Raw genomic sequence first — 20,197 nt, forward strand, 5'->3', positions numbered from 1 at the left:
ATATGTTTTTCAAAGCTAATTCATACCAGTAGGCAAATTTAAAAAGGAGTTTTATATTTTTAATACAGTGAGATTATTTCAAAGTAAGAATTGTCAAAGTTTACATTTCTACATTTTTTTTTTTACTGTTGATGATTATACTTTACAATTTATAATAACCCCATATTCAGCATCTTATACAAGTTGAATAAAACGTCACTTTAATATTGTCGAATTAAAAAAAACAAAGCAACTACAAAAAATAAGCTTTTACTTGGTCTCTTTGTCTGAATTTATCTCATAAAATCAAATGGGCTACATTTTGCATAATATTGTAATATACTGTATTATGAATTATGAAAGCGCTAACGTACATTGTATAATCATCTTCTTTTACAATTCCACTTTGTCTATATATATTTACGTGCAAAGCTAACACAATTTGACTAGGCATGGGTACCTTTTCACATTTAAATCGATTCGGACAAAAAATTATAATTATTAACAGTAACGTTAATAATTAAGGTTGGTACGGTATAGATACACTAGATGGCGATAAACACCTTCCAAGCTATGGCTGTAACCTGTCAAAAAAACGAAGAAGCAAAAGAAGACGAAGAAGAACAAATGTACTGACGCACTTCCTCATCCCTGCAGCGGGAGTCTTCCGGCTGAGTCTTGATTGTGTGACAGGTAGTGAAACAAATCGAATCAAAGTTGACTGCAAAGCAGTATTGTCTCTGGAAACCTTCACATCAGCGTCACCATTTTTATGCTGTAAACGCCGAGCTACAACTCCAGCTGTTGTGTTTATTAACTTTAGCTTGCTTGCGACACTGCTCGTAGCTGCGATGCAGAATCACAATACTTCGTCCACGACGTCAAATTGTTTCACTTTCACTATTGTTGCGACTCAGTTATTGCACTTCCCTACTGTCCATTTGAATGCGGTCACACTGAACAGACTAGTGTACACAGTAGATACAGTACATATGTGCATATAATAATTCTAATTGACACACAGCCCGTAATCGATTAGGGTCAACAGGACGCATATAAACTCCATTTGATGAAATGGGTAATTTTATTATAAGTAATTATACATATGTATCCTGTAAATATAAACAAAATATTGTTATATACAGTACAGGCCAAAAGTTTGGACACACCGTATCATTCAATGTGTTTTCTTTAATTTCATGACTATTTACATTGTATATTGTCACTGAAGGCATCAAAACTATGAAGGAACACGTGGAGTTATGTATTTGTTATGATGAGCTTCAAGAAGGAGTCACCTGAAATGGTTTTCACTTCACAGGTGGGCTTGAAGAGAATGGCAAGGGTGTGCAAAGCAGTAATCAGAGCAAAGGGTGGCTATTTTGAAGAAACTAGAATATAAAGCATGTTTTCAGTTATTTCACCTGTTTTTGTTAAGTACATAACTCCACATGTGTTCATTCTAGGGCTATATATCGAGTATATTCGATATATCGCCATATATCGAATATACTCGATATATAGTGGGTTAGGGCTGGGCGATATGGCCTTTTTTTAATATCTCGATATTTTTAGGCCATGGTCACGATACACCAGACCTGGGCAAATTAAGGCCCGGGGGCCACATGTGGCCCGTTGAGCTTTTCAATCTGGCCCGCCGGACATTCCCAAATAATAGTTTTAGATGTTTAAGATGGAAAGTGTAGCTGCCATTATGACGTGCACTCATGTTTTCTAATGACCGGAAGTCTTCAACTATACTAAGTCTTTCAATGCTTGGAATCTGCATCATATACTAGTTCCTATGGTTATCTAATTAGTTACTATGGTCATCTAATTACTTACTGTGGTCACTATGTGATATCTCTGATTGTACGTGTTTTTTTTTTTCACTATGTTTGTTGCATTTTGGTTGCGTTTCGGTTGATTGTAAAATATGTTGTCAATATTCAGTGTTTTATCATTCATAGTTATTTTGTAATCCCACATTCTTTATTTTCATGCACATTCTGGGTGTCTCATTCAGTAAAAAAAACTTCAAATTCCATTCCGTTTTTTAAGGCGGTCTGTCATAACGTTTTTAGCTTTCAATCATTATTGTGAGGTTTTGTATTAGTGTTCCTAAAAATAGATATACTGGCCCCCAGACACACTTTTTTTTAAATCTAAATCTGGCCCCCCGAGTAAAATAATTGCCCAGACCTGCGATACACGATATATCTCTAGATATTTTGCCTTAGCCTTGAATGAACACTTGATGCATATAATCACAGCAGTATGATGATTCTATGTGTCTATATTAAAACATTATTGTTCATACTGCATTAATATATGCTCATTTTAAACTTTCATGCAGAGAGGGAAATCGCAACTAAGTCAATTGACCAAAACTGTATTTAATAAACAGTTATTAAGCAGTGGCACAAACATTCATGTCATTTCAAAACAGAAAGTGCAAGAATGTCAGAGACATTTTAGAACAAGCTATGAGTGCACTTTTGTGCATGATGTCACTAAGATGACATATCAAAACAACACTAAATTAAAGTTCACTTTTTGTACAGAACGCCACTACAATAGTTTAAAACAAATAAAGTGCACTTTTGTGCATGATGTCACATAAGATATTTCAATAACTTTTAAATAAAAATGAGCTGCATAATAGGAACTCAAATAGTGTATGTCCTTCGCTGTGTGGTAGGTTCCTGCGGACGTTATCTCCTTTTGTTGTTGACTATTTTTTTCATACGGTGTTGATATGGAAATGGTTGATTGGGCATTTTGTGGGTGTGGCACCGAACGGAGATGTTGACATGCGGAGTTTCAAACACTCTTCATTCTCTAGCGGGTGACTTTTCAAATGATGCTACATATTAGCAGTAATGCTACTTTTTGTAGCAACGCTTTTGTCCCACACTTGACATATTACGGTTGCCTGTTCGACATATTCCCGCTTGAAGCCAAACCACCGGCAGATGATGGACCCCCTGCTGTTTTACTTGGGAATTGATTCTTCCTTCATTTGTTACCAGATTTACAACTTCTCTCTCTCGTATTACCACTCGCACCACAACTAACGTTACCCATGCCGCTACCTCTCTGCTCCACGACGGCATATACGTATGTGACGTATGTAAGAAGGTGCGCTTGCTGTCTGTGAGAAGGAGAGACAACAAAGAGTGGGAAGAGCCTGTAGTGTAGTGCCCGCTGCTAAAAGCAACTGCGTGAGAACGTATACTCGAATATCACGATATAGTCATTTTCTATATCGCACAAAGACAAACCCGCGATATATCGAGTATATCGATATATCGCCCAGCCCCATTGTGGGTTGAAATTGTAAAAAATGACTATATCGTGAGTATTCGAGTATACGTTCTCACACAGTTGCTTTTAGCTGCGGGCATTACACTACAGGCGATTCTCACTCTTTCTTGTCTCTCCTTCTCACAGAGAGATAAAACAAGCGCACCTTGTTACATACTTCACATACTGTCGCGCGTGCAACGTCATACGCTCTCGCGGAGCAGAGAGGTAGCGACATGGGTAACGTTAGCTGTGGTGCAAGCAGAGTGGTGAGAGTGGTAATACGAGAGAAAGAAGGTGCGAATCTGGGAAGAAATGAAGGAAGAAGAATAAAAAAAAAAACAGCACATGGTTCATCGTCTGCCGGTGGTTTGGCTTCAAGCGGGAGGATGTTGAACAGACAACCGTAATATATCAAGTATGCGACAAAAGCGTTGCTACAAAAAGTAGCAGCACTACTAATTTGTAGCATCATTTGAAAAGTCACCCGCTAAAGAATGAGGAGTGCTTAAAACTCCGCACGTCAACATCTTCGCCCGGTGCCACACCAACAAAATGCCGAAGCACTGACCCAATTGAGCCTGGCGTCTTCCATTTCCAGATCAACACCATATGAAAAAAAAATCAACAACAGAAGGAGATAACGTCCGCAGGAACCCACCACATAGCGAAGGACGTACACAATTTGTTTTACTTTTATGCAGCTAAATTTTATTTAACAGTTATTGAAATATCTTGTGTGACATCATGCACAAAAGTGCACTTTATTTGTTTTAAAATATTGTAGTGGAATTCTGTACAAAAAGTACACTTTAATTTAGTGTTGTTTTGATATGTCATCTTAGTGACATCATGCACAAAAGTGCACTCATAGCTTGTTTTAAAATGTCTCTGACAATCTTGCACTTTCTGTTTTGAAATGACATGAATGTTTGTGCCACTGCTTAATAACTGTTTAATAAATACAGTGTTGGTCAATTGACTTAGTTGTGATTTCCCTCTCTGCATGGAAGTTTAAAATGAGCATATATTAATGCAGTATGAACAAGAATGTTTTTATGTAGACACATAGAATCATCATACTGCTGTGATTATATGCATCAAGTGTTCATTCAAGGCTAAGGCAAAATATCGAGATATATATCGTGTATCGTGACATGGTCTAAAAATATCGAGATATTAATAAAAGGCCGTATCGCCCATCCCTAATTCATTCATAGTTTTGATGCTTTCAGTGACAAATACTCATGAAGATAAAGAAAACACATTGAATGAGGGGAAGGTGTGTCCAAACTTTTGGACTGTAATGTATATTGTTGAGAAAGAATTAGAGTGTTATATCTGAGTGATGGGGCAGGACATTTTAAGCTTTTGCTTCTTTCCGCTCCTTTTTCGGTCACACCCTGTTTTTTTATTTTTTTATTTTGTTAAATTGTGTGAATGGGAAGTATTTTTAGTTGTTGGGGTCGAAATAGGCAACACAGTGGTTAGCGCTTGTGCCTTACGGCAAGAAGCTCCTGGGTTAGATTTCCTGAGGCTTGGGGTCTTTCTGTGTGGAGTTTGCGTGTTCTCCCCGTGGGTTCTTTCCAGGTACTGCGCCTTCTTCCCCCCTCCAAAGGCATGCACCTGCGGATAGGCTGATTGGCAAAACTAAATTGGTCCTAGTGTCTGAATGTTATTGTGAATGTTGCCTGTCTGTGTTGGCCCTAGGATGAGGTGGCGACTTGTCCAGGGTGTACTCCGCCTTCCGCCCGAGTGCAGCTGGGATAGGCTCCAGCCCCCCCGCACGACCTTGAAAGGAACCAGCGGTAGAAAATGAATGGTAGAAATAAACTACGGCTGGTCCCTTTTGAGATTGTGGGGGGGGGGGGGCTGAAGCCTATCCCAGCTAAACTCGGGCGGTAGGCAGGCTGCACCCTGGGCAAGTCGAGGATAAGACCTAAGTATACTTATTATTGAAGTGATGGAAGTAGGATTCAATTTGAGAGACCGCTATCGTCTTAAGTATGAGCAACGCTGGAATTGAAATGTTACCGTTAACTGTATTTTTACGTTTAAGGTTCTGTTTGCAAGATATACACAGATGCGTTGAGGGTGCTAACTTTCCGAAGTGTTTTACACAGTATATCCCGCCCTCCTTTAGGCTTCTGGGACGCAATGACCTAACTACGTATGTACGTAACATGTGCTTTGACTGTTGTTAGCTATTGATAATGATTTGATTAGTTAATGTTAGCTGTCATTGAATGTATATTCTATCACATCAACATGACTGCAAATTGTTTGTTGCTTCTCTTGGACTGCTTTTGTATGTGTGCACACGCTCCCTGCGAGACCGGGTGAGTGACCACCGGTGGTGTTCTCGTTATATTTTTTGCTTAAAAAAATGTTACTGTGAGGAAGTTGCAAACAGCACCTCTAAATTCGGTCCTAAACAAAAATAATGTTTTTTTGAAATTTTGAACATTGGAAAGCCTTTTGATGAAATGATGTCACTGTTTTATTTATTTATTTATTTATTTACAAGCAGACATAGTTTTGTATTTCAATATTGTTTTTGTTTTGTTAATAACAGAGTCCGTTCTGCAAAAGGTCATCCCTAGAAGCACACAGCTTATGGACAGCGACCCACAGTTAAAATATACATCATCATATAACATACAAAATACAGCACAATACAATACATTTCAAAATCTACCCACCAAATACCCAAATACAATTTCATTTATAAATAAAAAAGGAATCATTAAATCCACCAAATCATCTCACTATCCTATTATTAAAATTTGATTAAAAGGTTGCATTATGAAGATCTGCGATAATCTCATCATACATACTGAGGTCAAGACCAAAATTATGCGACTAATGGGAATCCCTCAACCATAAGGGGTGTGCTAAATGTACTAAGCATAACGTCGCAATCAATTTAGCTTAAAACGCTTTTTAAAAATGTTTAAAGAATGTGATTCTTTTATAGAGCTATCAATCTCATTCCAGATCATCGGGCCTCTACAGGCTATACCAGGGGTCGGCAACCCGCGGCTCCGGAGCCGCATGCGGCTCTTTGACCACTCTGATGCGGCTCAGCTGCATACTTGCCGACCCTCACGGTTTTCCCTGGAGTTTTACGGACGTCAGTGTCTCTCCTAGTGATCTCCCGGGGTTAATATTCTCCGATTTTCACCCTAACAATTGAATTAAGAGTGTACCTTAGCGGTACTGCAATAATTGTCCTCTATAGCCTGCACAAATCGCATGCCAGCCCAGCCACATGTTGTATGCAGCTTCTGCCTGCTAACGTAGGAGACAGCAAGGCATACTTGGTCAACAATTTATGTTTTCATTGTGAGTCTTAAATGTTTAGTTTAGATTCCTTTGTGTGTCTCAGTCTCTGTTTCTGTTTTTTTTGTTTCTCCACTCGGGCTGCGCCCCGGGCTGATGTAACAGTTGGTTGGGGGGCGCAAAATAAATGAAAATAACATAACATAACATAACATAACATAACATAACATAACATAACATAACATAACATAACATAACATAACATAACATAACATAACAGCCACACAGCTTACACTGACGGTGGACGTTTAAAACAACTTTAAAACTGTTACGTTACAAATATGCGCCACACTGTGAACCCACACCAAAAAAGAATGACAAACACATTTCTGGAGAACCTCCGCACCGTAACACAACAAAAACACAACACAGCAAATACCCAGAATCCCATGCAGCCAGTCTACATTATACACCCCCGCTACCACCAAACCCCCCCACACATCAAACCGGAAGAGTTAGGGCTGCATGGGATTCTGGGTGTTTGTTTTGTTGTGTTTATGTTGTGTTACAGCGTGGAGGTTCTCCAGAAATGTGTTTGTCATTCTTTTTTGGTGTGGGTTCACAGTGTGGCGCATATTTGTAACGTAACAGTGTTAAAGTTGTTATATACGACCACCGTCAGTGTAAGCTGTGTGTCTGTTGAACAAGTATGCCTTGCTGTCACTTACGTGTGCACTGAGCATGCTGAAGCTGCATTCAACATGTGGCCGAGCAGGTACGCTGTTGGAGCAGGCTGTAGAGGGCGCTAAAGGCAGTACCATCATGCCCTGGAACTCGGGAATCTCCCGGATAAATTGAGAGGGTTGGCAAGTATGACGCTATCAGGCGCAATCGCGGGTCGCACTATCATTAAATTTTTATATTAAGGTGCGGGCCGGGGCGTGTGTCTGAGACCCCTGGTTAAAACATAGCACAAAGCAAAAAAAGCTTTGTATGCAGTGTTATTTCGTTTTAAATTTTCAAGAGTTTTGTGGCTCCCATTGTTTTCTTTAATTTGTGGAACTTGTCAAAATGGCTCTTTGAGTGGAAAAGGTTGCTGACCCCTGGGCTATACTAAACCTTGTACACTTTGGATGACAATTTTTTCCCTCTCAGTAAAGGTTTACTTCTAGTGTTTTGTCTATGAGAAGTAGTGGTCACTGGAATGAGCTGGCAGAGTCTAGAATTTAATCCATATACTAAATTATACATAATACAATCACTGTGGAATCTGTTGCAGTCCGTAAGCTTCAGAAGATTGTACCCATAAAAAAGAAGATTTGAGGGAGCATTAAAGTTTGCCCATGATATAACACATATGACTTTCTTCGGAAGAATCTCAAGTTTTTTAAGATAACCGGGATACGTGTTACACCATACAACATCGCAATAGTTTCTATGTGGTTCAAAAAGAGCCTGATACTTTGGTATATATTTGCATATCGTGACTCATTTGCAAATTTTTAAACCTGTGACATCATACCAAAAGGCTTTTGAAATGGTCAGAATATAAACAAATTAAGAAATGTAAGCAAAAGAAAGTTAAACAAAATATATATAACAATCAAAAATGTTTTTACCACCTTCAAAAACGGAAGGACTTCTATGTCCTGTTTGGCATTTAAGATAATTAAAATCAAATGTCCCCAGGGGTTTAAAACATAAGTTTACATGTTTCCTTGACACATCACCGGCCGCGATTTGATCGCAGAGGACAATGACAATAGCTAGTGAAATATGCCAATATATTCGATCAGTAACGTAGCAGAACGGGGCTACAAATTTAGAAATTGTTAGTGGTAAAATTACATATGAAGCGCCCTGTCATTCATTAATTGACGCTTTACATGCAAAACTTGGCCTCCCACGCATCATTTAACACTACCCACAGCGTAGGTAGGGAGTTATATCCAAGTGGCTTTATGAAATATGAGTCTCCAGAGATAATAATGGTCAATTTTGTATAACAAGGACTAATGCGAAAACTGGCAGATTTGACAACAAACAAATAAATAAAGCTGTGATGTCAATTTCTCCCTAGCCACTGATCCCTGATGATTGTAAGCCAGCTCACCGTAAGAGGCATTATAAAGTCACAACTCTATGCTTCTCTAAGGAAAGATTGGAACCGTCACACAATGGCTAGGCCCAGTTCAGGTATGTTACCATTGTTTTCATACAGATGAAAAAGGTGTTATAAGTCTATTAGACAGGGGTCTCCAGTTAAATTTGGCCAAATAATTTCCAAGCCCACTGTTCATGACAGGCCAGAAGAAACTGAAAGTGATAAAGTTTCAACTCTGCAACTGACCTTCTTTAAAGGCACAGGTGTCAAACTCAAGGCCCGGGGGCCAGATGTGGTCCTCGAAAGCCTGGAAATACTATGTATCAATAAATGTATTATTTATTTCTATTTTGGGAGAAAAACAATATATGTACTCCATGTAACCGCAAATTATGTTAACTTAAATATTGTCTAATTATGCAAAAATATATTATCAAACATTCAAACCATTTTTTAAATAGAAATAAATACCAATAGTAATGATTTCAAAGCAAGTTATCCATCAAATTGTGCAATGTTAAAGTAACAATAGATTTCATGGTAAAATTGTGAAATTTACTGTGGTTTTTACAGCATTTTTCTCTAAATGAAAAAAACTGTACTTTTTTTACTGTAATGAACTGTGGTGCCGTTTTGGCATTTACAGTAATACACTGAAAAATCTACAGTTGTTGATTTGCGGTAAAAACAAACAAACTGGCAGCTCAGGTGCCAAAATGTTACTGTAATTTTTTTTAATTTACAGTAAAAAAAACAAATGTAAATTTTACAGTAAAATTCTAGCAACTGAGCTGCCTTTTTTTTTTACCATAAAAACAGCAGTACTGTTTTTCCATTTACAGTAATATACATTACATTTTGAGGTGAAATTGACTTTGACACCTCTGTTTTAAGGCGTACATTTGATGTGTGTAAGCCCCAAAGACTGTGGTGGTGTTCCAAATTAATGACCAGACATAAACTGTAAATGAGCTGGTTTTCCTGTTCCACTATTGTGAACAATAAAAAGAATGTGTATCTTGCAACCACTCATGATTCGATTCAGAATTGATTTTTGATTCTCGATTCAAACAGATTCACGCAATACATTCTTTGGTAAAAAAAATGATCATAACACCTTTTAAAACAGGTTAAAGGTTACAAATGCACCTCTTGGCTTGACGTATGATGAATATGCGCAGCGAGTAAGTGTGGAGATGGTAAAAAAATTTCCTTTAAAGTATATAATTTTTATATATATAATACAAACCATGTTTCCATATGAGTTGAGAAATTGTGTTAGATATAAACGGAATACAATGATTTGCAAATCCTTTTCAACCCATATTCAATTGAATGCACTACAAAGACAAGATATTTGATGTTCAAACTCATAAACTTTATTTTTTTTTTTGCAAATAATAATTAACTTAGAATTTCATGGCTGCAACACATGCCAAAGTAGTTGGGAAAGGGCATGTTCACCACAGTGTTAAATGGCCTTTCCTTTTAACAACACTCAGTAAACGTTTGGAACTGAGGAGACACATTTTTTAAGCTTCTCAGGTGGAATTCTTTCCCATTCTTGCTTGATGTACAGCTTAAGTTGTTCAACAGTCCGGGGGTCTCCGTTGTGGTATTTTAGGCTTCATAATGCGCCACACATTTTCTATGGGAGACAGGTCTGGACTACAGGCAGGCCAGTCTAGTACCCGCACTCTTTTACTATGAAGCCACGTTGATGTAACACGTGGCTTGGCATTGTCTTGCTGAAATAAGCAGGGGCGTTCATGGTAATGTTGCTTGGATGGCAACATATGTTGCTCCAAAACCTGTATGTACCTTTCAGCATTAATGGCGCCTTCACAGATGTGTAAGTTACCCATGTCTTGGGCACTAATACACCCCCATACCATCACAGATGCTGGCTTTTCAACTTTGCGCCTATAACAATCCGGATGGTTCTTTTCCTCTTTGGTCTGGAGAACACGACGTCCACAGTTTCCAAAAAAAATTTGAAATGTGGACTCGTCAGACCACAGAACACTTTTCCACTTTGTATCAGTCCATCTTAGATGAGCTCAGGCCCAGCGAAGCCGACGGCGTTTCTGGGTGTTGTTGATAAACGGTTTTCGCCTTGCATAGGAGAGTTTTAACTTGCACTTACAGATGTAGCGACCAACTGTAGTTACTGACAGTGGGTTTCTGAAGTGTTCCTGAGCCCATGTGGTGATATCCTTTACACACTGATGTCACTTGTTGATGCAGTACAGCCAGAGGGATCGAAGGTCACGGGCTTAGCTGCTTACGTGCAGTGATTTCTCCAGATTCTCGGAACCCTTTGATGATATTACGGACCGTAGATGGTAAAATCCCTAAATTCCTTGCAATAGCTGGTTGAGAGAGGTTTTTCTTAAACTGTTCAACAATTTGCTCACGCATTTGTTGACAAAGTGGTGACCCTCGTCCCATCCTTGTTTGCGAATGACAGCATTTCATGGAATCTACTTTTATACCCAATCATGGCACCCACCTGTTCCCAATTTGCCTGTTCACCTGTGGGATGTTCCAAATAAGTGTTTGATGAGCATTCCTCAACTTTATCAGTATTTATTATCACCTTTCCCAACTTCTTTGTCACGTGTTGCTGGCATCAAATTTTAAAGTTAATGATTATTTGCAAAAAAAAAAAGTTTTTTTATCAGTTTGAACATCAAATATGTTGTCTTTGTAGCATATTCAACTGAATATGGGTTGAAAATGATTTGCAAATCATTGTATTCCGTTTATATTTACATATAACACAATTTCCCAACTCATATGGAAACGGGGTTTGTATATACAAACAAAGGCTCCTTATTTAGCTGCTGACATATGCAGTAACATATTGTCATTTATCATTGTAATATTTTGTCAAAATTATTAACGACCAGTGGTAGAAAATGAATTATTAATCTTATTGTTCATTTAGTGAACAAGTGACTTTTTCTTTATCTTTGAGCTAATACTTTGCAGACAATTTTAATTTTAATTTTTAATTATTAATCAAGGAGATTGGCTGGTAACAGGATGGAAGTGTTGGGTCTTTATCAGGTTTTAGCAAGCGACTGATTTATAGCAGAATTCATGTTTGTAGGAAGGAATGAGTTTTCTTTAATCTCTGGAGTCATTTTTGTAAATATTGGAGCGAGCATTGACCAGAATGTTTTGTAGAACTCCACAGGGAACCCATCAGACCGTCCTGGTGCTTTATTGTTTGGCATGTGTTTGGCATGTGTTGAAGAGCATCATGAATTTCAGTTACTGAAATAGGTAGATCTAAATTTGATACCTACCTGTATTTAATTTGGGTAAGTCTATATTGTTAAGAAATGTCTCAATATCTGAAAGAGATGGCTCATTTGGTGTGTACAGTATATGCATGTTTGTAAGTCTCTAGAGATAGAGTTAATTTCTTCAGGAATAATGTTCCCAGCTGAATCCTTAATGGATGGTACAGAGTTTCTTAAAATTTAGTTTAAGTTGGTTAGCCAATAATTTCCTTGTTTTATTGCCATGCTTAAACTTCTCCAAGCGTACCCTCTGCAGCTGGAATGAATTATTTCTCTTAAGTCTAATTTGAGTTCTCAATTTACTAAAAGTTTGTTCGTTTTTGTGAGTTATCATAACCTATTTCTAATAGTTTGATTTCATTTTTAAGTTCCTGCTCTGATAAACGTTCTTTCTTTTTCTTGGATGATGAATAGGAAATATTTTTTCCTCGCATAACTACTTTCGTGGTCTCCCGAACACGCCATGGTGTCTGGTTGGTCATTAAAATCTAAAAAAATCTGTCCATTCTTTGTCAAAATAGTTTAGAAAGTCTGGGTCCTTAAGTAATGATGTATTACGTTTCCAGTGTTTTGTAGGTGCAGTGATAGTTTTGTTAGGGAGGGAGAGTAAGACAGGTGCATGGTCAGTGATAATGATAGGGGGATGTGAATATTTGAGATATAAGATAAAATTGAGCTACTTGTTAAAAAGTAGTCTGTGCAAGAAGATGAGTGGTGAACTGGATAAAAATAAGTGTATTCCCTAAGAGTGGGGTGATAAGAACGCCTGGAATCAGAAAGATCGTAATCGTTCATATATTGCTTAAGTATTCCCGCTGACTGAGACTCACGGTGACTCCCAGTCACGCTGGACTGGTATATATTTGGACTAAATATTAAATTGAGGTCCCCTCCTAACATCAAGGATGAGTTTGAGTGAGTGGAGAGTGAAGAGAAGAAAGTGTGGAAAAAGTAGGGGTCGTCAACTTTTAGACCATAAATGTTGGCGATATAAAAGTTTATCCCATCAATCAATTAAGAATTATGTATCTGCCCTTTATGTCAGTAATGGAGTTATGGAGGGTCAAATTAATCCTTCGACTATTGAAAACAGCTATGCTTTTCTGTTCGGAGTTGTAACTAGTTAAGTATGTGTGATGGTATTGTGGTGATTGCAATTTTGAGGTATCGAACTTGGAGAGGTGAGTCTCTTGTAATAAAACAATGTCTGCTTGCATGTTCTTCAAATGATTGTGAAATGTTTTGTTTTTTCCTGGACCCGACCCCACACACTTTCCATGTAACAAGTGGACATACTAAACTAGACTGTAACTAAGTGTATGGATGTACAGTATGTGTATACTTTATGTGCAAGTACGGTAATGCTTATTTGAATCTAAATGTGAGCCTATCATGCATATATTCATGTGTGCAAAGTGGGTAGATGTGTATAGTTGAGGTGTATTTATTAGAGAATTGTGAGTGTGTGTAAGATAATTGTGATAAATGCTGACGACGACAAGGGGACACATAACAGGTACAAATATAGAAAGGGAAAAACAAAAAACATAAGATAAATAGCAAATAAAAAAGAAGGGAGTGCAGCACACAACAGGAAGTGACACAAGTGAGATAAAAAGGAAAAAGAAACACTCTTTCACTGGTTGGTGTTGGTGTTGGTGTTTTTACGTGAAATACTCATGTTTTCAAATTAATGAATACACTTGTCTTTTAATCGTAATTTCAATATCAATCAAAATAATTGTGATTATTATTTTTGCCATAATCGTCAAGCCCTACAATCTAATTCAATATAATAATCAATCCAATCTCACATACTCACAATTAGAGATGTCCGATAGTATCGGACTGCCGATAGTATCGGACTGCCGATATTATCGGCCGATAAATGCTTTAAAATGTGATATGGGAAATTATCGGTATCGGTTTCAAAAAGTAAAATTTATGACTTTTTAAAACGCTGCTGTGCGGAGTGGTACACGGACGTAGGGAGAAGTACAGAGTGCCAATAAACCTTAAAGGCACTGCCTTTGCATGCCGGCCCAATCACATAATACAGTATCTACGGCTTTTCACACACACAAGTGAATGCAAAGCATTTTTGGTCAACAGCCATACAGGTCACACTGAGGGTGTCCGTATGAACAACTTTAACACTGTTACAAATATGCGCCACACTGTGAACCCACACCAAACAAGAATGACACATTTCGGGAGAACATCCGCACCGTAACACAACATAAACACAACAGAACAAATACCTAGAACCCCTTGCAGCACTAACTCTTCCAGGACGCTACAATATACACCCCCTGCTACCCCTGATCCCCCCCGCACCCCCACCATCCCAACCCTGCCCACCTCAACCTCCTCATATAGAGCATGTCCCAAATTCCAAGCTGCTGTTTTGAGGCATGTTAAAAAGAATAATGCACTTTGTGACTTCAATAATAGATATGGCAGTGCCATGTTGGCATTTTTTTTGATAACTTGAGTTGATTTATTTTGGAAAACCTTGTTACATTGTTTAATGCATCCAGTGGGGCATCACAACAAAATTAGGCATAATAATGTGTTAATTCCACGACTGTATATATCGGTATCGGTTGATATCAGAATCGGTAATTAAGAGTTGGACAATATCGGAATATCGGATATTGGCAAAAAAAAGCCCTTATCGGACATCTCTACTCACAATTTACTGGACGACCCATGTTCCTATCCTCACCTATGGTCATGGACTTTAGGTTGTGACCGAAAGGACAAGATCACAGGTACAAGTGGGCAAAATTAGTTTCCTCCATCGGGTGGCGGGGCACACCCTTAGAGATAGGGTGAGGAACTCAGAGTAAAGCCACTGCTTCTCCACATCGAGAGGAGCCACATGAGGTTGTCCGGACATCTAGTCAGAATGACCCCTGGACGCCTCCCTGTGGCAGTGTTTAGAGCACAAACGACCGGTAGGAGGCTACAGGAAAGACCTAGGACACGCTGGAGAGACCGTCTCCCAACTGGCCTTGAAAGGGCTCGGGATCCCTGCACAAAGTGTCTGGGGAGGCTTCTCTTGACTTTGGATAAGCGGAAGTGGATGAATGGATCCAATCTCACATGACCACCGTCATTGCCTTTTACATTATACAAAAAGTATTCTGACAGGCTGTGGACCAATTCTCCTAAATATTTTCATGCATCATGGTCTTGTTTTCAGACCTGGCAGCGTTCAGAAAAATCTTCTTAAAGGCCTCCAATATAGCCATCATCACTGGCGCAGGGGTGAGTGCCGAGAGTGGAGTCCCCACCTTCAGAGGTGCGGGAGGCTACTGGAGAAAATGGCAAGCTCAGGTATGTTTCCGCTTGTTTTATTAGAACCACTAAATGTATCATATGTCATTGTTTGACTTTGGCATAAAGCATTAGTTGCTGTTATACCCAAGGATGGGTACTTTTCACATTTGAACCAATACCGTACCAATTTTCGGTACCTAGGAATAAATATCGGTACTCGATGGTAACAATTTTTCAGTACTTTTTTTCGGTACGTTATTGCTTAACAATAAAATAATTTTTTTTAATGAAACATTTAAAAATGAGCTGATTTTGATTGCTCTCCAGTTCTTATATCTTGTTTTCTTATGGCATTTCTGGGTCTCATTTGCAAGTATTGTATCGTAGATTTTGCATGCATTTGCAATTCCAACACATTAGATGGCTGGCACTAGTGTATCGGCTAAGGTGTGTTGCTTAGATAGGAAATAGTCTAAGCTAAATGGACCATTATGGTTTTATGTTGTGCCCTACAAAGTCTTTATACTTTGAGTTTTGCACTTACAGTATTACACAGTTGCATCTTAGTTGTAGTTTTCATTACAAAATTAGGAGGTGTTGAAATCACCATGTAAAACAACTATTGCTCATCAGTAGCTTGTATATGGCAAAGCCAATGTAAATTAGCATCAAGCTAGTGCAGTTTGGAAAAGTGGAGGCTTACTCTACGTTCAAGCGTCTTCCGTCAGGCATACTTGCTTTGTTGGCATGGAAAATTGTAGCTAAAGGTACTTTGGCTAAGTCTGCTCTGAGTGCTGCTTGAGTGATTGTTTCCTCGCCAAGTTTTTGAGCTGTGTTTAGTCTGCAAACAGAGGTGACGTCACGGGCAGCAAAGTTTTCAAATTATGTTGCCGTTTGATTTTATGTCGATACCCGATAGTACCGACGAAATTTGCTCGGTGCCAATAAATGTATCAAATTCGGTGCTCATCCCTAGTTATACCTTTTATTTTTCTGTTGTACATTTTTAGGAACTTGCCACTCCTGAAGCCTTCTCCAGGAACCCTTCACGTGTGTGGGAGTTTTACCACTACCGTCGAGAAGTCATGCTCACGAAAAATCCTAATCCCGCTCACCTGGCCATTGCAGAGTGTGAGGAGCAACTGGGCAGACAGGGCCGGAAGGTCACTGTCATCACTCAGAACATTGATGAACTTCATCGTCGGGCTGGATCCAAAAACATCCTTGAAATTCACGGTAAATTAATAGTTATATGTAATATAAATGCTCTCAATTGGAAGAGAGAGAGACAAGTGGTAGTGGATGGATGGATGGAAAAGAAAAAAAAATGTGTGCGTCATCATTGAAGTTATGATGCCACAGCCCATTTTGGGATGTACATTCAGTTATTATTAGGTTTACTCACCTCAGTCTGTGGTGGTCAGGTTTTTTGGTTTTTTTATCAGTGGGGAACTGCATTAACCAATTGAACACATCAGTAGCACTGTTGTTTTGGGGAATGGAAGAGGATGTTAAATGTTTGTTCAGCCATGTTGTGCTGAGCAATATTAAGAGTGTGGTGCAGCAGACAAGCGTTTGCTGAACAACCCACCAATCAGTTGATATGCTAAGACCTACTACCAAGGCAAATGTAGTTATTTGATTACACAGTACAGTATTTGCCATTTTTTAACTAAGCAGCAGACCGTATATCTTATTTTTTTCTTGAAAACTTTGGTTGAATATACACACTTTGAAGTCTCTTCTGTAGTTTTACACCTGTAATGTATATATCATCTGACTCCTGTTTCTGCTCTTATCATTTTTGACTCTGTCATACTAACATCTAGGAAGTCTTTTTAAAACTCGATGTAAAAGTTGTGGCCACGAGGCATCGAATTACAACAGCCCCATTTGTGCTGCTCTGGAGGGCAAAGGGTAAGTAGGTCACGTGGTATAAATTAGAGGTTTTACTGTTTTTTAATTAGGTCAACTTTTTAAATGAAAGATATTGTGTGTCTATGTTTATATACATATTCTAGTGCAGGGGTGTCCAAACTTTTTCCACTGAGGGCCGCACACGGAAAAATTAAAGCATGTGGGGGCCATTTTGATATTTTTCATTTTCAAACCATAACAAAATATATGCCTTTTTTTGTTTATTTTACCTTTAGGGGTCCCGGGGACCATAAAGGGTCTCAGTCATTAAAATGTTTAAAATAAGTCAGATTATTATTTGTTTTTAATCATTTAACGCTTACAGTAAATCTCTATATCAACTTTAAGTTGATATAAAGTAATACAAATTAAAAAAAATGTTTTATGGCTTTTATGTCAAAAACAACTTAGTTTTTTTTATAGTAAAACTGAAATATGCAGTATTTAGTCAATAGAGCCCTAAAAGATCAATAATGCAGGACACCATTGATTTTAATTATTTCATATTCTTGAGTAATCACAGTGAAAAGATAAATAAAACATCACTAAATATATTTGGGATCCAAAAGGTGCCCCACTCATAAAGTGATACATTTTTATTAGGTTTTTCTTTTACTTTCAACACTTAAGTTACGAGATCAACTTCAGATATATCTGTCGATTTTATGCTGGAACTATTATTTTTTTTGTTTTATGCGCTTTTGTCAAAGAAAACTTTGATGTTTTTATATGGCTACTACACAATATATGCAATATTTACCACATAAAACATTTTAAAGTGAAATATTTGAAGTAATTGGAGCCCTGAAAATAATTCATTATAACATGGATTTTTTGTCATTATTTTTTTTTTTTGAGCAATGGCAAAAAAAGAAAAATGAAGAAAGACAAAAGAAAAAAAAACAGCCTGCATGGCAGCTTTTGTGTCAACATTTCAACTTTTTCTCGTTAGATTTCACCTCATTCCACTTTTTTTAATGTTCTTTTTTATTTTTACAATAGTATTTCCAGAATGTGTGGCGGGCCGGTAAACAATTAGCTGCGGGCCGCAAATGGCCCCCGGGCCGCACTTTGGACACCCCTGTTCTAGTGTATACATATAAGAAAAAGCTGCCAGATTTTAAATGTTAATCACACTTAAATTTGGACTAATAATGATTAATCACACTAAATTACCTGCTTACATAATTTAAATTCACCTAAAAAGACCCCAATATTTTGAAACAAATGCAATGTTATGGTCAGAATGACATACAAACATATTTTGAAATGTTTTACTTCAATGTATGTCATTTATTTGCTCAAAACCCGGTAATAGTTTTATCATAAGTCCTGTCAGGGTGTATTTTGAAGCGAAATTTGCTAGCGAACACACCAGTCGATGACGTATGTACTGATCACTGACTGTATAACAACCCATTCCACCTTTCAGGTAACCATCCACAGTTAATATGAAGGAGCATGTGTGCACAAAATAAATTGTGTGATTAATCTAAAACTAAAACTGATTAATGCAATACTTTTTGCAATTAATCACTTGTTAATTTTGAATATGATAATATTTATCAGACCAGAATGGAATAAAAATTATAAACTCAGTATCTGTTTTTGCAAACAAAAGCAGAGGTCTAGTGCAATATAAGTGTTGTGTATTCACGTGTTTGTAAATGTCAGTCTTTTACATTTGCAGTATACATGTCAATAAATACTATACATCATCTTAATTGCACATTTCAAACCCTGCTCATTTATGCTCTGATTGCACATTGATACACAAGTATCAAAAACATATCCATATGACTTCATTTTATTTATTATTTTTGTACTATTCTTAATTTTTATTCTTGTCTTTATTGTTGTTTATAAATGTAGCTGCTGCAACAAAGAAATTTCACGCAAAAGGTCAATGAAGTACCTTACTTTTAAATGTAAGTGAAGTGTCACATTATTTATTCAGGACACTGAACATTAATGTACAATCTTCTGTACAGACTGTGAATAAGCCAGATTATAGCATATGTAGTCCTTATGGTTGGCAATGACAGCAAGATGCGTAATGTGTCTTGACCAAGGACACAACAACAGTGACTAAGATGGTGGAAGTTGGTTTCGTACCAGAAACCTTAAAGTTACTGTACGATTGCTCTACCATCTGAGCCACGCCGCCGAAAACGTGTGTACTTATAATTGCTCAACTTGATAAATTTCTCCTCTCAGAGCTCCAGACCCAGACACACTTGATGTTCAAATCCCTGTCCAGGACCTGCCCAGGTAGGTAGGTAGGGCTATCATGTACAAACCCCGTTTCCATATGAGTTGGGAAATTGTGTTAGATGTAAATATAAACGGATTGCAATGATTTGCAAATACTTTTCAACCCATATTCAATTGAATGTTACATGCGACAAGGGGAAGGAGACGGCACGACAACAGGAGGTCTAGCTCAACGGGTTTTATTTGAGCTTGATGATTACGTAGGGTGTGTATGCTACTATGTGTGTGTATGCAGGGCTATGTGTGGAAGTTAACCAAATATAAGTTACCAGCGGTTGTTGTAAGTGCGTGTTGGTTGTGGCAGCAAACAAGTCCAGAATGGGCGACGCAAAAGAGGTTTGTGATCCAAGCGAGGGGTCGAAGGTCGAGGAAGGCAGTCAGAGTCCAGGGGGAAGATCGGCAGGTGAGGCGCACAGCTCACTGCGGAGACACGGAGGTATTGTGGGAACAGGAGATGACAAGGACTAGGCACGAGGGAGACAAAAAGAGCAAAAGAGAGAGACACAGGTGAGGAGCCAGAGACGTGAAGCTTACTGAATCAGAGCTACGTTCCGGCGTGGAGTAGTCAGCGGAGTGAGCCTTTATGCTGCTGCCTCTCGTCAAGACCAGGTGTGTTGATTGAGAATTGCCTCCAGCTGTGGAGGCGTGAAGGGAGGGATCAGCAAGGTAGGAGGCCGGCACCCAAGATCTATCCTCTGGACCATAACCCTCCCAATCTACCAAAAATACCAGTCCCCTA

General features: G+C 38.3%; 1 protein-coding gene across 1 annotated transcript in view; it reads left to right on the forward strand.

The window, feature by feature from the left end:
* The first annotated feature begins 551 nt into the window (after positions 1–551).
* LOC133635354 (NAD-dependent protein deacylase sirtuin-5A, mitochondrial-like) overlaps positions 552–20,197 on the forward strand; it is a 30,062-nt gene continuing 10,416 nt past the window's right edge. The window contains exons 1-6 of the mRNA XM_062028480.1: positions 552–672; positions 8,648–8,763; positions 15,191–15,324; positions 16,278–16,503; positions 17,097–17,184; positions 19,402–19,455. Coding sequence (XP_061884464.1) covers positions 8,661–8,763; positions 15,191–15,324; positions 16,278–16,503; positions 17,097–17,184; positions 19,402–19,455 — 605 coding nt within the window. The 5' untranslated portion in view covers positions 552–672; positions 8,648–8,660. The remainder of the gene's footprint in view (positions 673–8,647; positions 8,764–15,190; positions 15,325–16,277; positions 16,504–17,096; positions 17,185–19,401; positions 19,456–20,197) is intronic.

This window comes from Entelurus aequoreus, linkage group LG19 (assembly GCF_033978785.1).
Source record: "Entelurus aequoreus isolate RoL-2023_Sb linkage group LG19, RoL_Eaeq_v1.1, whole genome shotgun sequence".
Classification (NCBI taxonomy): Eukaryota; Metazoa; Chordata; class Actinopteri; order Syngnathiformes; family Syngnathidae; genus Entelurus; species Entelurus aequoreus.